The following is a 12,731-nucleotide window of genomic DNA, read 5'->3' on the forward strand; positions in this document are numbered from 1 at the left end:
AAAGCCCCGGCTGCATCCCCTGGGCTCTGCTGAGCTCTGGGCAGGGCTCCCCAGGGCGACAGCTCACAGCAGTGTCCCTGCCTGGGGACAGTGCCATCACTGTGGCGTGGTGTCCCCACATCCCTTTCTGGCCGTGCCATCCCTGCCTGGGACAACGGGGAAACCATCGGGGTGGGACGAGCACGAGGAGATGGATCTGGCTCCCCTCGGGCTGCTGAAAGCCCCCCTTGGTGGGTTTTTGGGTTATTAACTAAAATTAATTAATTAAAAGCAGCTGCTTTTTAATTCAGGCCCCAAAATGTTGTATGGCAGGCCCCACACAGGTTCAGGGATGGCACTGCCCTCTCTGAGGCTGAAATCTGGATGTTGTTTTACCTTTAATGCCTGAAATGGCTCCTAGGGAAGCACAGTTCTCATTTCTCTTCAGGGATGGCACTGCCCTCTCTCAGGCTGAAATCTGGATGCTGTTTTACCTTTAATGCCTGAAATGGCTCCAAGGGAAGCACAGTTCTCACTTCTCATTCCCTCAGAAATCCCCTCGTTCACCTCATGGTTTAAATTCACAAACTGAGCCATTCCCACCTGGCTGGGCCATGTGAGCACCCAAACCCAAGCAGTGACAGGTGCAAGGAGCTTTGAGGATTTCCACACACCCAGGAAAAAGGGGCTGCTGTTGTGTTCCGGGTGAGCTTCACACCCATTTTATTGCAACAAAGCTGAGTGATGAATTAAACCAGGGCCTCAAAAGGAGACTGAAGTGGATTTTTACTGAGTTGGTGATGTTACAAACAAGCCTTGCACGAAGCCTTTCTGTCTGCAGCAGCTCTCTTTGTTTTCCCAGCACAGCTCTACTTGCTCTGCTATAAAAATGCCGTTTCCAGCTTCTCTGTAAGCCAGCAGAATATAAAATAATTAAAAAATAAACCCCACCCAGGCCATCCTGTCCATGTGGCGGGAATAAGTTATCCTCAGTTTTCAATTATATACAGAAGGGACTTGCCAAAGGGCAGTGGGAGAGGAGTTCACCCAAATTCCCACTCCCACTTCCCAGTATTATTTACATCGCTGTACACGGATCTTCGGGGTCCTCCCAACCCTGCAAAGGTGAAGGGAAGAAGGGTGAGCCCCAAACTGTGAAATTCCCTGAACAATCCCTCATCCTCCACCCTCTGCAGTTTAGTTACCTATGAGCAATTTAGGAGCTTGTTGTGAATGTCTTCAAACACTTGGTTGTAGAGTTCATCCCTGGACTTCAGGCCATCTAAATAAACTGGGAGACAAAGGGGGAGTCAGGCTGGGCTTTCCAGCAGGATAAGATTTTGGGAGATTAGTTTTTAAATATTTCATATTTTATTGACCCAAAGGACGACTTGGAAAAACAGACCCATCCAGAAAATACAATGGCCTATGAAATCCTTATCCATTATAAATCCCTTCTTTTGCTTTTGGACTTTGTTGTCCCCTCTGAGTCTTTAAGGGTACAAAACAAAGGAGAGAAGTTCTTAGCTCTAAAACTGCCAGCATTTATCCAAAGTAGGCCAGGATTACAACTTGGCAGTAAAAATATCCCCCTGCATCATCCCAGTGGAAGTCTCCTGGAATGAAATCACCCACTTCCTTCAATCCCAGTGCCAGGAGCGAAGGATTTGTGTTTGGGGAACACTCACCCACATCCACCCCCGAGTCCTCCATCTCCTTCCTGTGTTTGAGGTACATGGGCCACACGTGGCCGTCGAAGAGCCCCGGTGGGTCGGGCACGGTGTAATTCCGTGTACTGCAATTAATAACATGGAGAAGGAATTAATTCATTCAGGGAGGGGCCTGGGTGCAGCTGGGAAAATAAATTCTCATGGAAAGGGTTGTGAGGGATCAGCACAGGCTGCCCAGGCAGTGCTGGAGTGCCCATGGCTGTGTGTGGGCACCTGGGGACGTGGTCAGTGGTGAGGGGTTCACGGCTGGGCTCCACCTCAGGTCCTCTCCAAGCCCAGCCCATCATTCCAGGCTGACCACATCAAACTCCCTTCCTCCCCTTCTGGTCCAATTTCCACTCAAATCCAGCTCATGGCACCAACACATCCCAGAACCGTGAATGTCCGTCCCTGGCAGTGCCCAGGGCCAGCCTGGGGTGGTGGGAGGTGTCCCTGCCATAGCAGGGCCTCCATGAGATGACCTTTAAGGTCCTTCCAACCCCAACACTCCATGATTTCATAGGATCACCTTTAAGGTCCTTCCAACCCCTCCATGATTCCATGAGATGACCTCTAAGGACCTTCAAGGTCCTTCCAACCCCAACCCCTCCATGAGATGACCTCTAAGGACCTTCAAGGTCCTTCCAACCCCTCCATGATCCCATGAGATGACCTCTAAGGACCTTCAAGGTCCTTCCAACCCCAACCCCTCCATGAGATGACCTCTAAGGACCTTCAAGGTCCTTCCAACCCCTCCATGATCCCATGAGATGACCTCTAAGGACCTTCAAGGTCCTTCCAACCCCAACCCCTCCATGAGATGACCTCTAAGGACCTTCAAGGTCCTTCCAACCCCTCCATGATTCAATGAGATGACCTCTAAGGACCTTCAAGGTCCTTCCAACCCCAGCCCCTGCACGCCTCCATGACCCAGAGCAGTGTGAAGGACAGGAGGGCAGGGCTGGATGCCACCCTGGGATGTTCTCACCTCCTCCTCCTCTTGCACTCGTCGTAGGGCACTGCCAGGTAGTAGCGAAGGTCAAACAGCTCGATCAGAGGTCTGGGGAGGGGACAGAACGTGGAGATGTCACTTTTAACGACAGCAAAAAGCATGAAATCAGCCCAGACACCACAGAAATCTCTCTGCCTCTATGGGGTTTGTGTCTGTTGAAGACAAGCCAAGGGTTTGTTAACTCAAAACCATGGAAAGCTCCTTTCTGAAGGGCAGAATGGCCCAAGCAGGGACTTTTCCCACCCAAACACCCCCACTGGTCCTGAGGGGGATCAGAGGGGATCCTGTGGAGGATCAGGCTGGGAACCCTGGCTCTTCCTACACCATTCCAAAATCAGTTTGCAGCAAAATCTGCGACAGGGCAACTCCTCAGCTCACGTTCATAGAAGTGCCCAAGGCCAGGCTGGACGGGCTTTAAGGTCCCTTCCAAACCTTTCTGGGATTCCGTGGTTCTCCACAAACACCCAGGAGCTGTCTCTGCCCCACTTGCTCCTCTCACTGAGCTCAGTGCAGTCAGTGTTAAACAAGCACAGCAGAGAGTTGTTCCCGAATTCCAGCAGATTCCAGGCAGGGAATGGATTATTGCCTTCCTCTCACCAAGGTGGGGGGATGAGGGGAAACCTGCAAAATTCCTGCCCTGAAACTCCCCCGGAGTTCAAGGCTCTGCCCTAAATCAGAACTTAAATTCACCTCACTTCTACACTTAGGAGTTAATTTTACATTTTTCAGCAGGAAACTCTCCGGGATGAGAATTCAGAACAAGGCAGGAAGGGGAAATTAGTAAAAAGGAGTTTTAGCTCTGGCACGAGGGATTTAAGGATCTCCCCTGGCAAACCACGAAGAGTTCTCCAAACCTTACTTGTAATTATAGAGCAGGAAGCCTTCAATGACCAATATATGAATATCTTGGGAGGCTGGCTCTCTGGAGCCAGGTGTGACATTCACCCCGTGCGAGCGGGCAAACTTCACTGGGTTCTCAATCCAGGCCCGCACTGTGCTCACCAGGGCCTCCATGTCCAGGGAATCCAACACTGCTCAGGAGAAAGGGGTGGGTGGGAAAAAGGGACACCATCAAACACCATCACACACCACGGGCTCCAAAGAATTAAAACAGATTGAGCTCGGTAAAGTTACAATTACAGAAATTTACTGTTAAAGCTTTTAATAACAAAAAAAAAAAAAAAAAAAAAAAAAAAAAAAAGAAATACTTAGGAAAAGAATATACATTACTGCATCCTATAGGGAACACTGCTCTTACCATCCCACTGCTTAAAGCCGTCTTCCCCGACTTCTATTTGATCTTGTGGCTGAAATATAGTGAGCAATAAAACATTGCTGCAACCTCAGCGGGACCAGTTCCCTCCGATGCCATCGGCACCTGGCACCACTGCCACACAACCACCCCTGGCACTGCCAGCCACAGCCCCAGCTGGGCCTGCAGGGACAGCCACAGCCCCAGCCTGCCCCAACCCCAACTGGGAAGCTCCCTTGGCTCACTCAAACCACTCTGGGTAAAGATTTTTATGTTCATCGGTGCACTGCTACAGGGTGTTGTTTGCAAATAATACAGGAGTTTTAAAGTGCTGATACGGTTAAATAAGCGTTAGAATGTGTGGTTTTTTGAAGAGTAGGTATTTGAACTCTAATAAAAATGCAGGAGGGTATGGCAGTACTTTGGTTGCTCAGTTACTGCTTTCCTCGTGTTGGCATTCACTCAAAAGAGAAGTTACAGATTTTTGTGGAAAATCATACAGAATGCCTCCCCCAAGGGCTCCTAAGTGATCAAATCTGTGCAGCACACACTGAGCCCACCATGCTGGGGCTGGAGCAATTCATGTTTTGGGGATGACCCACAAGTGCTCCAAGTCCATCCCTGCATCCCTTGGACTTCCACGGGTGGTGGGGTCCAGGGATATCCTCATTCCCATGAAATGTGCAGGGTTTAGGAACGCTCTGCACTCCCAGGCAGAAGGCAGTGAAAGTCTTCTGCATTAATCTCTGCAATATTTTAATTGGGTTCTGGTACAGAACTATAAAAGCTCCCCCATAAACCCCCTTTCTGTATTTAAACCAGTATAGAGGTGCTTAAATCTTGAAGCATAATTTAGCACTCTCATTCTTAATTTAATAAAATAACGTGGGAAATCCCAATATGGAGAAAATCATTCATGCAGAGCACAGTAAATAACCTCTGCCTGAATTCAGTACTAAATTTAAATCTGTTGTTAACACTTAAAGGCTCCTGTGGCATTTATAAAGGTCAGGAACTCCCCACCTGCCCAGTCATTTAAAAATCAAATATATATATAAAACCCCCCACAAAACCAGAAAGCTTGTGACTCCTAAGCTGTCAAAATTTACTTGCCCTGCATGTACAACCAACGCTGCAAGGAAGAGGAGACTCACCTTGAAGAAATCATCCTGATGGACCACGCAGCAGTTGGGCAGCGCCTTGACGAGCCTGTTGGTCAAGGTGGTTTTGCCACCATTGGTGACCCTACAGGGAGCGGGGCGAGACAGAGGTGGAAGAATGGCATTAGAACCGGTCTGGGAGCCCCGGGGACCCGCGGCGGGGCGGACACCGCTGAAGGAGCCGAGCCCTGAGGGATCCGAACCCCGCCCGGCGGCGGGAGCCCCTGAGGGGACGCGGGAATTGACCGTGAGGCATCCGAACCCCGCCCGGCAGCCCCTGAGGGGACCCGGGCACGGAGCCTGAGGCAGCCCCTGAGGGGACCCGGGAATTGACCCTGAGGGATCCGAACGCCGCCCGGCAGCCCCTGAGGGGACCCGGGCACGGAGCCTGAGGGAGCCCCTGAGGGGACCCCGGCATTGACCCTCAGGGTCCCCATCCCCTCTCGCGCCCCCCGTTCGAATTTCCCGCCCCTCCCGCGCCGCTCGCCGATTGGCTGCGATCCCAGCCCCGCCTTTTCCCCGGCTGCCGATTGGCTGTGGCCGCCCCTCCCGGTCCCGCCCCTTTCCAGCGCCCCGCGCGCGCGCGCGCTCGGCCGCGTGTAACGGCCCCGCCGGTTCCCGCGCGCGCGCAACGGAGGCGCCGAGGGGAGCGCGCGCGCGCGGCCCGCCATGGCCGGTCCCTCACAGCCCGGGTTCCCGAGGGGCCGCCATGGCTGGTCCCTCAGAGTTACGGGGCCGCCGTGGCTGGTCCCTCACAGTCCGCACACCTGAGGGGCCGCCAAAGCCGGTTCTTCACAATCCAGGCTCCTGAGGGAGCGGTGCCGCCATGGCCGGTCCCTCACAGCCCGGGCTCCAGAGGCAATGGGGCCCCCATGGCCGGTCCCTCACAGCCGCAGCCCCGCTGCTCAAGATGGAGCGGCCTCGCTGCCCTCACACGCCCCATAAACCGTTTAACATAAAAGCCCTAAATAACTTAACTATTCCTCCCTTTTTTTTAAACCTGAGGCGGTACAAATCCCTCGGTCGCATGTTATTAATATATTATTCTAATAACCCGTATTACCCTTCACTGTTCCATTTCCGGAACTCTCCCGCCGCACTCTCACCCCGTCCCAGCACGAGCACACCTTAAATCCTACTTTTTAAAATTAAAATCAATGCCCTTTATACACCACCCCATTTTATTAGAAACGGGATTTTCCCCCTCTTCGTCTGTCAGAGAAAATTTAAAAATAATTTTCTTGGTCTATCTGGCCTCTAAATTTACTTGAGTGTTTTTGCCATCTCAGCATCCCTCTTGTTAAAACTATAAAAGGATATATAAAACTGGATGAAAGTATCTCAAAAAATATATAAACGTATAAAATTTGTATATAAAAATATGTATATAACACAAATAAGTATATAAAATGTATATAGATAAGTCTGTATGAAAGGATGTGCTGCTCTCCGTTGAAGCAGCATCCATCCTTTAAATTCTATAAAATATATAAAAGGATATATCAAATAAAAGGACGTCTAAAAGTACATATTAAGATATAAATTAAAGAATATATAAAAGTGGATGTCTTTAAAGTATGCCTTAAATAGACCCTGCTGTATTTAAGCACCACGAATTAACACTCATCAAAGTTGTATTAGCTCTCAAATCCTATATCCCGAATATCCTCAAATATCTCAAATCCTATATCCCAAATGAATAACCCCCAAAAATTAAACCAGGAAAACCATAAAATAAGCCAGATTTTAGCAGAGACTTACCCTCCGATGCCTATAATATATTTCATTTCGCCGAGCCGCCTCTTGAGCCGGAATGTGGCGAGGGAGGGGGGGGGGGTAAAAAATAAAATCGGGAAGGCTAAAAGAACTTAAAGCGGAACAAAACCCGCGCTGTCCCTGCTCCTTCTTATTCCCCTGGCTCTGCTTTGCCTCCCCGAGCTTTTCATTGAGGAAAAGGCGCTTTTGGGGCGGATTTATAGGGCCGTGTCCCCGCCCCGGAGGAGCCCTGTGACCGTCATGAGCCGCGATGTCACGCTCGGGGCAGGGCCGGCCAAGCCTCAATGTCACTTTTTGGGGGGGGTTCAACACTCAATGTCACATTTTGGGGGATTTAACCCCTCAGTGTCACATTTATGGGGATTTAACCCCTCGGTGTCACTTTTTGAGGGGGTTTAATCCCCCAGTGTCACATTTTGGAAGCATTCAACCCCTCAGTGTCACATTTGCGGGGGGGGGGGGGGGTTCAACCCCTCAAGGTCACTTTTTTGTGGGGGTTCAACCCCTCAATGTCACATTTTGGGGGATTTAACCCCTCAATGTTGCATTTTGGGGGGGCTCAACCCCTCAGTGTCACATATTGTGGGGTCGAACCCCTCAATGTCACACTTTAGGGTGTTTAACCCTTCAATATTACATTTTGGGGGGTTTAACCCCTCAATGTCACATTTTGGAGGGTTTCAACCCCTCGGTGTCACATTTTAGGGGGATTTAACCACCAAATGTCACATTTTGGGGGGGTTCAACCTGACAATGTCATATTTTAAAGGGTTTTAACTCCCAAATGTCACATTTTGGGGGGGTCCAGCCCACCCCCAGTGCCACATTTTAGGGGCTTTTCCACCCACCCTTCAGTGTCCCATTTTTGGGGTGTTCAAGCCCACACTGCCCCAATTTAGGAGGATTTCAGCCAACATTTCAAGCCACACTTTGTGCTGTTCCAACCCTCTAACTCCACTTTTTTATTTTTGGGGATAAAGAGAGTCTTCAACCCCTTCAAAAATCACATTTTTGTTGGAATGCCACCCCGCAAAGTCCCATTTTGGGGGAATTTCAGCCCACCCTGCAATGTCCCCTTTTTGGGGGGCTCGTGCCACCCCCATGTCACACTCTGGCCCTGCACCTGTCCCTCTCCCTCGCTGGCCCCGTCGCCGTGGTGGCCAAAAATAACTTTTTGGCCAGCTCTTCCTTTTCCTAAATTAGTCATGGGGCAGGTGGAAATGTCACCCTGCCGCCATCCCGGGAGCCCCAGAGGAAATCATTAAATTGGGATTTTTCCCTTGCTCTCTCCCCTCCTTTATTCCCCAGTTCCTCTCCTTTATTCCCCAATTCCCCAAAAATCTGATTATCTCAAACTCACCCAGGGAAGGAATTTTTCTCCAAACTCCTGGAATAAAAGGAGGAAATACATTGAAATTTTTTTACATTTTTTTTCCTTTTCAGTCCAGCTGTTCAGAGAAAGGAATGTGGAGTGAATCTTCCTGGAATGTCTCTTTACAAGGAATTTTTGGAGCAGTTTATTTTTTGTAAATAGACACAAATTCCTAAACTATTATCTCTCCAGAGAGCCTCCTCCTCCTCCCCAGTTAACTCACATAAAATAAAGCTTTTTAAGGTAAGTTAACTCTGCACCTTGTGGAACCTGTATTTTAATTTGAATTATTCCAGATATTTCTTATTAGGGGTTCTTGGAGCAATGTCAGGCTTTCCAACAGTATTTTTGAAGTTTACAATGTGCATTTTTAAATAATATCTTGCCTTGTTCTTCCTTGTTATAAAACCACAGCGTGGCAGAATTAAAAGGTCACTGTTAAAAATATTAAAGGTTCCTACAGTGAGCTGTAAAGGGATGGTAAAAAAATCAGTGACACCAAATTTGGGTATTTGGGGTCCTGTTTGACATTTTATCTTGGGGTCTTCAGCTTTTACAGTGTAAAATCCAAATATCCTGGATTCCAAGGGAAGTTTCTGAAGGAAAAAAAAATTATATATATATAATTTTCCTCAAATTATTTTGACACCATTAACTTTTAGTCAGACCTGCTCCTGAGCTGTGTTTAAGTTTAAATTTTCTCTTTCAGGCATGAAGAAGGTTTGTGGCCTCAAACCTCCTTTATCTCAGCCCAGCTGTGTCCGTTGAGCTGAAATAAAAATAAAAAATGTTATTTTTCTCTTCAAAGCTGTTTCTGCTCCTCAGCCACCAGGCCAAGGCCAAGTGCTAAAATCAGCTGCTCGTGAATAAACATGAACTGCAAATTAGGGAAATTTTAACTGTCAGAGGTCACGATTCTGGAGGTTTTACAGGGAAGATATTGAAGGCAAGAAATGAAATCAGGTTTAAGATAGTGAATTTAGGGTGAATTTATGGATGGGAAAACAGCACATGAGCTTTTCCAGTCTTAATTCCAGTGTTCCCATTGTTCTTATTGTGAGGGGAAATATTAATAAATAATAATATTAATAAATAATAATTATATAACAATGCTATTATATAAATATATTACATAATATTATATATAATATCAGATAATATACAACGTTATATATTGTATATTATAGTATACAATATATATTATGTATCATATTATATATTATGTATTATATATTATATATTACATTATAGTATATAGTATATAGTATATAGTATATAACATATAACATATAACATATAACATATAACATATAACATATAACATATAATATATAATATATAATATATAATATATTATATATTATATACTATATATTATATGTTATATATTATATATTATATATTATATAATATATATTACATATTATATTTTATATAATATATATTATATATTATATTATTATATGGTAATATATTTAATATATTATAATATAATATATAAATATTATAATACCATTATTTAATAATAAAAATTAATCGATAATTTTGTTGTTCCTTGCACTTTCAACATCAATTCCATGGTAAAATTATAATTCCAGAGAAATCTGGAGCTTGGATTCCTGAGTTTGAACAAACCCAGGGAAGTTGAATTTCCAGCCTTGCTTGGCCATTGCAGGGTGTCCCCACATCATCCCCTCAGCTGCCAAAGGTACAAAAATGATAAATTATCCTCAAATTAGCTCCTACTCAAATTTTTTATTGCTTTTCTCACCCATCCCTGAATCGGGAAGTTGTCTGGGTCAAGAAACCCAACTCCAGGGATGATTTTACTGCATTTGACCTCATGAGAAGGGAAAAGGAAACCAAGAGGCTCCAAAATTGTGTCAAAGTTCCGAGGGGACACCGGACACTCTGCTCCAGTTCCCTTCCCTCTGCAGACCTGCTGATCCAAATAGTTTTGGGAGATTCCCTCCCAGTGGGTGAAATTTGTGCTTTTGAAATTTGTGCTTTTGAAATTTGTGTTTTTGAAATTTGGTCCCAGCTGGGTTTGCCTGCAGGGCTGTGGCTGGGGAATACAGGTGAGGATTTTATCCCTGGGACAAAATAAAGAGATTTTGGCCAAAGTTGTATCAGAGGAAACAATGAATTTTTAGTGTATGAAAAGAAACAGTGAGTTTTTAGTATATCTAAAGAGAACATGGATTTTTAGTTCTGGAAGCAGAAAACAATCGGGGTGGGAGCAGCAGGACTGGATTGTTTGGGATCAGGGAATCAGAGCAGTGTCCCACTATCTCCACAAGGAATTTCAACATTTCTGTTTCTCCTGGGAATGGGAGGATTGAAGGACACGGCTGTGGCTGCTCTTGGGGGTTTTTGGAGATCAAACCCCATTCCTGTTAGTGTAAAACTCATTTCTTTTCATTTAAAAGCTCGTTTAAAATCTCCCTTTCCTCACTGTAAAAGCTCTTTTCTCCTCGGTGTAAAAGCTCCTTTTCCTCAGTATAAAGGCTCATTTCTCCTCATTTAAAAGCTCCCTTCTTCTCAGTGTAAGGCTCATTTCTCCTAAATTAAAAGCTCATTTCTCCTCACTGATAAAACTCACTCCTCAGTGTAAAATTCCTTTTCCTCAGTACAAAATCTCATTTTCTAAGTTTTTTTTTTTCCCCATCCCCTCGGTGCTCCCCTTTCCCCAGTTTGTTTTCAGGGGTGATTTTTCTCTCTGCCCTGTTCCTGCTCACACCCCAGCCACGCTGGGAGCTGGAATTCACCCTCATAGCTGGAATTCCCAAATTCCTGCCCGGCCTGGGAGCTGCTGCTGTATTTGGAGATGCCATTCCAGCTGTCTCCTTCCTTCCTCCCCAGCAAAACCCACCCCAGCGCTGCCCAGCTGCAGCAAACTTCACCCAAACCATAAAAAAAAAATAAAATAAAAATATGAGTTATGCAAATGGCAATGCTCAGAAAGGCTTTTTTTAGCCCCCCTTGCTGGCGAGCTGCTCGTGGGTCACCTGAAAGTTCCTTTTTCTGGGGTTTGTTTGTGGCACAGATACGTTATCTGCCCGACACTTTGCTCATACAAATGCCATTCAGCAGCGGCTCTGAATCAAAGACAGACAATGTTCCCTGTCCCGGCGTTATTTTTAGAATACTAACGTTTACTGAAAGCTCACATTAATGTTCTTTGTTCAAACCTGGCTAAATTTAGCAGGAAGGAGTTTGATAATCCTGGAGCCACGGGGGAATGGTTCCCCCGGCATTGCCGAGTTCCTGGGCGCCCTTTCTGCTGCGGGACGTGACTCATTTCTTCTGCAGCTTTAATTCACAATTCCAACCCTCCTCTGATCGTGAGACGTTGTTGATGGGATGAGCAAGGTTACACCAAGGTTCCTCCTGCGCGGAGGGGACGTCAGAGGCAAGAGATGGGAATTATTTTCACTTGGGATTGGTGAAGAGGCAAGAGATGGGAATTATTTTCACTTGGGGACTGGGATCAGCCTGGAATAACGGGGTGTCAGAGCCGAATTAAAATTCCGAGTTTTTGGTGGTTTTTGTTGTTGCTGGTTTTTTTTTTTTTTTTTTTTTTTTAATTTTTTTTTTTTAATTTTATTTTTAATTCCACACAGAGCCCAATTTAAATTCCAAGTTTTTGATTTTTTTTTTTTTTTTAATTCCACCCAGGGACAAATTCCTTCCCAAAATCCCACCTCTCCCTGTGTCCTGTCCCTCCATCCCAAATCCCAAATCCCAAATCCCAAATCCCTCTCCTGGAGCCCCCTTCAGGCCCTGGAAAGCCCCAAATCGGTCACCCCAAACTCCCATGTGCTTGTTGATGCCATAAATTGAATATTTGAGCTGCAAAATTGCAACCCCAAAAGGCTTTTCTATAGAAATGAAACAAAAAAAGCAGAGGATGAACAGAAAAAAAAATTGAATTGATCCTGATGGGATTTTGGTTTTTATGGAAAAAATGAAATCAGAGAAAAAAAATCTGCTTCATACAAATTTCCAGCACAAGTGTAGCCCTAATTTAAAATTAATTTCAATTAATATGCATTTCCTGAAAGAATTCACAGCATGACTAGAGCAATGCTTGTTAGAGGATTAGATTTGTGTATATTCCTATTTCCAGTTCATTAATTATGTTAATGATTTGTCTAAACCCACTCAAATTAGGCATCTCACTGTAAATAGTTGGATGTTGAATATTAAATAATATTAAATATAATAATAATAATATTATAAATAAAAAAGGGGTTCGTGAGGTTTGGTATTTTTCCATTTAAGTGGCTTTGGGTTGATTTTTGTGTGTTTGGGTTTATAATTCTCAATTTACAGTCATGGTATTAATTGGATTATAAAAATAAATATAAAAATAATGTGAGCTTAAACAACTTGAGACGAGCAGGGTCCTGTGCAGGTTGAGAGAAACCCAAGGAAAGGAATTTTTTCCATGGCTCTTTTTGGGAAAGAA

At 45.4% G+C, this 12,731-nt stretch overlaps 1 protein-coding gene across 1 annotated transcript; it reads right to left on the reverse strand.

Annotated features, from left to right (window-relative positions):
* Positions 1 to 747: 747 nt before the first annotated feature.
* On the reverse strand, positions 748 to 8,346 carry NMRK2 (nicotinamide riboside kinase 2). Its single transcript, XM_058821081.1, has 9 exons — positions 8,249 to 8,346; positions 6,874 to 6,914; positions 5,107 to 5,197; positions 3,959 to 4,007; positions 3,560 to 3,731; positions 2,677 to 2,748; positions 1,668 to 1,774; positions 1,185 to 1,270; positions 748 to 1,096 (listed from the first exon to the last, which is right to left on the reverse strand). Exons 1-8 carry the CDS (start codon positions 8,297 to 8,299, stop codon positions 1,185 to 1,187), a joined length of 669 nt encoding a protein of 222 aa, XP_058677064.1. The 5' UTR covers positions 8,300 to 8,346; the 3' UTR covers positions 748 to 1,096.
* Between the last annotated feature and the right edge of the window lie 4,385 nt (positions 8,347 to 12,731).

The sequence above is a fragment of the Ammospiza caudacuta genome, chromosome 28 (genome assembly GCF_027887145.1).
Source record: "Ammospiza caudacuta isolate bAmmCau1 chromosome 28, bAmmCau1.pri, whole genome shotgun sequence".
NCBI classification, from domain to species: domain Eukaryota; kingdom Metazoa; phylum Chordata; class Aves; order Passeriformes; family Passerellidae; genus Ammospiza; species Ammospiza caudacuta.

Bases quoted from the DNA above. Each gene is read 5' to 3' on its own strand.
- NMRK2 (XM_058821081.1), bottom strand. From the start codon at position 8,299: ATGTATTTCCTCCTTTTATTCCAGGAGTTTGGAGAAAAATTCCTTCCC. The intron at 4,008-5,106 runs GTGAGTCTCCTC...ACTATATTTCAG, and splicing joins ATCAGGATGATTTCTTCAAG to CCACAAGATCAAATAGAAGT. The intron at 1,775-2,676 runs GTGAGAACATCC...TATTAATTGCAG, and splicing joins GAGTGCAAGAGGAGGAGGAG to TACACGGAATTACACCGTGC.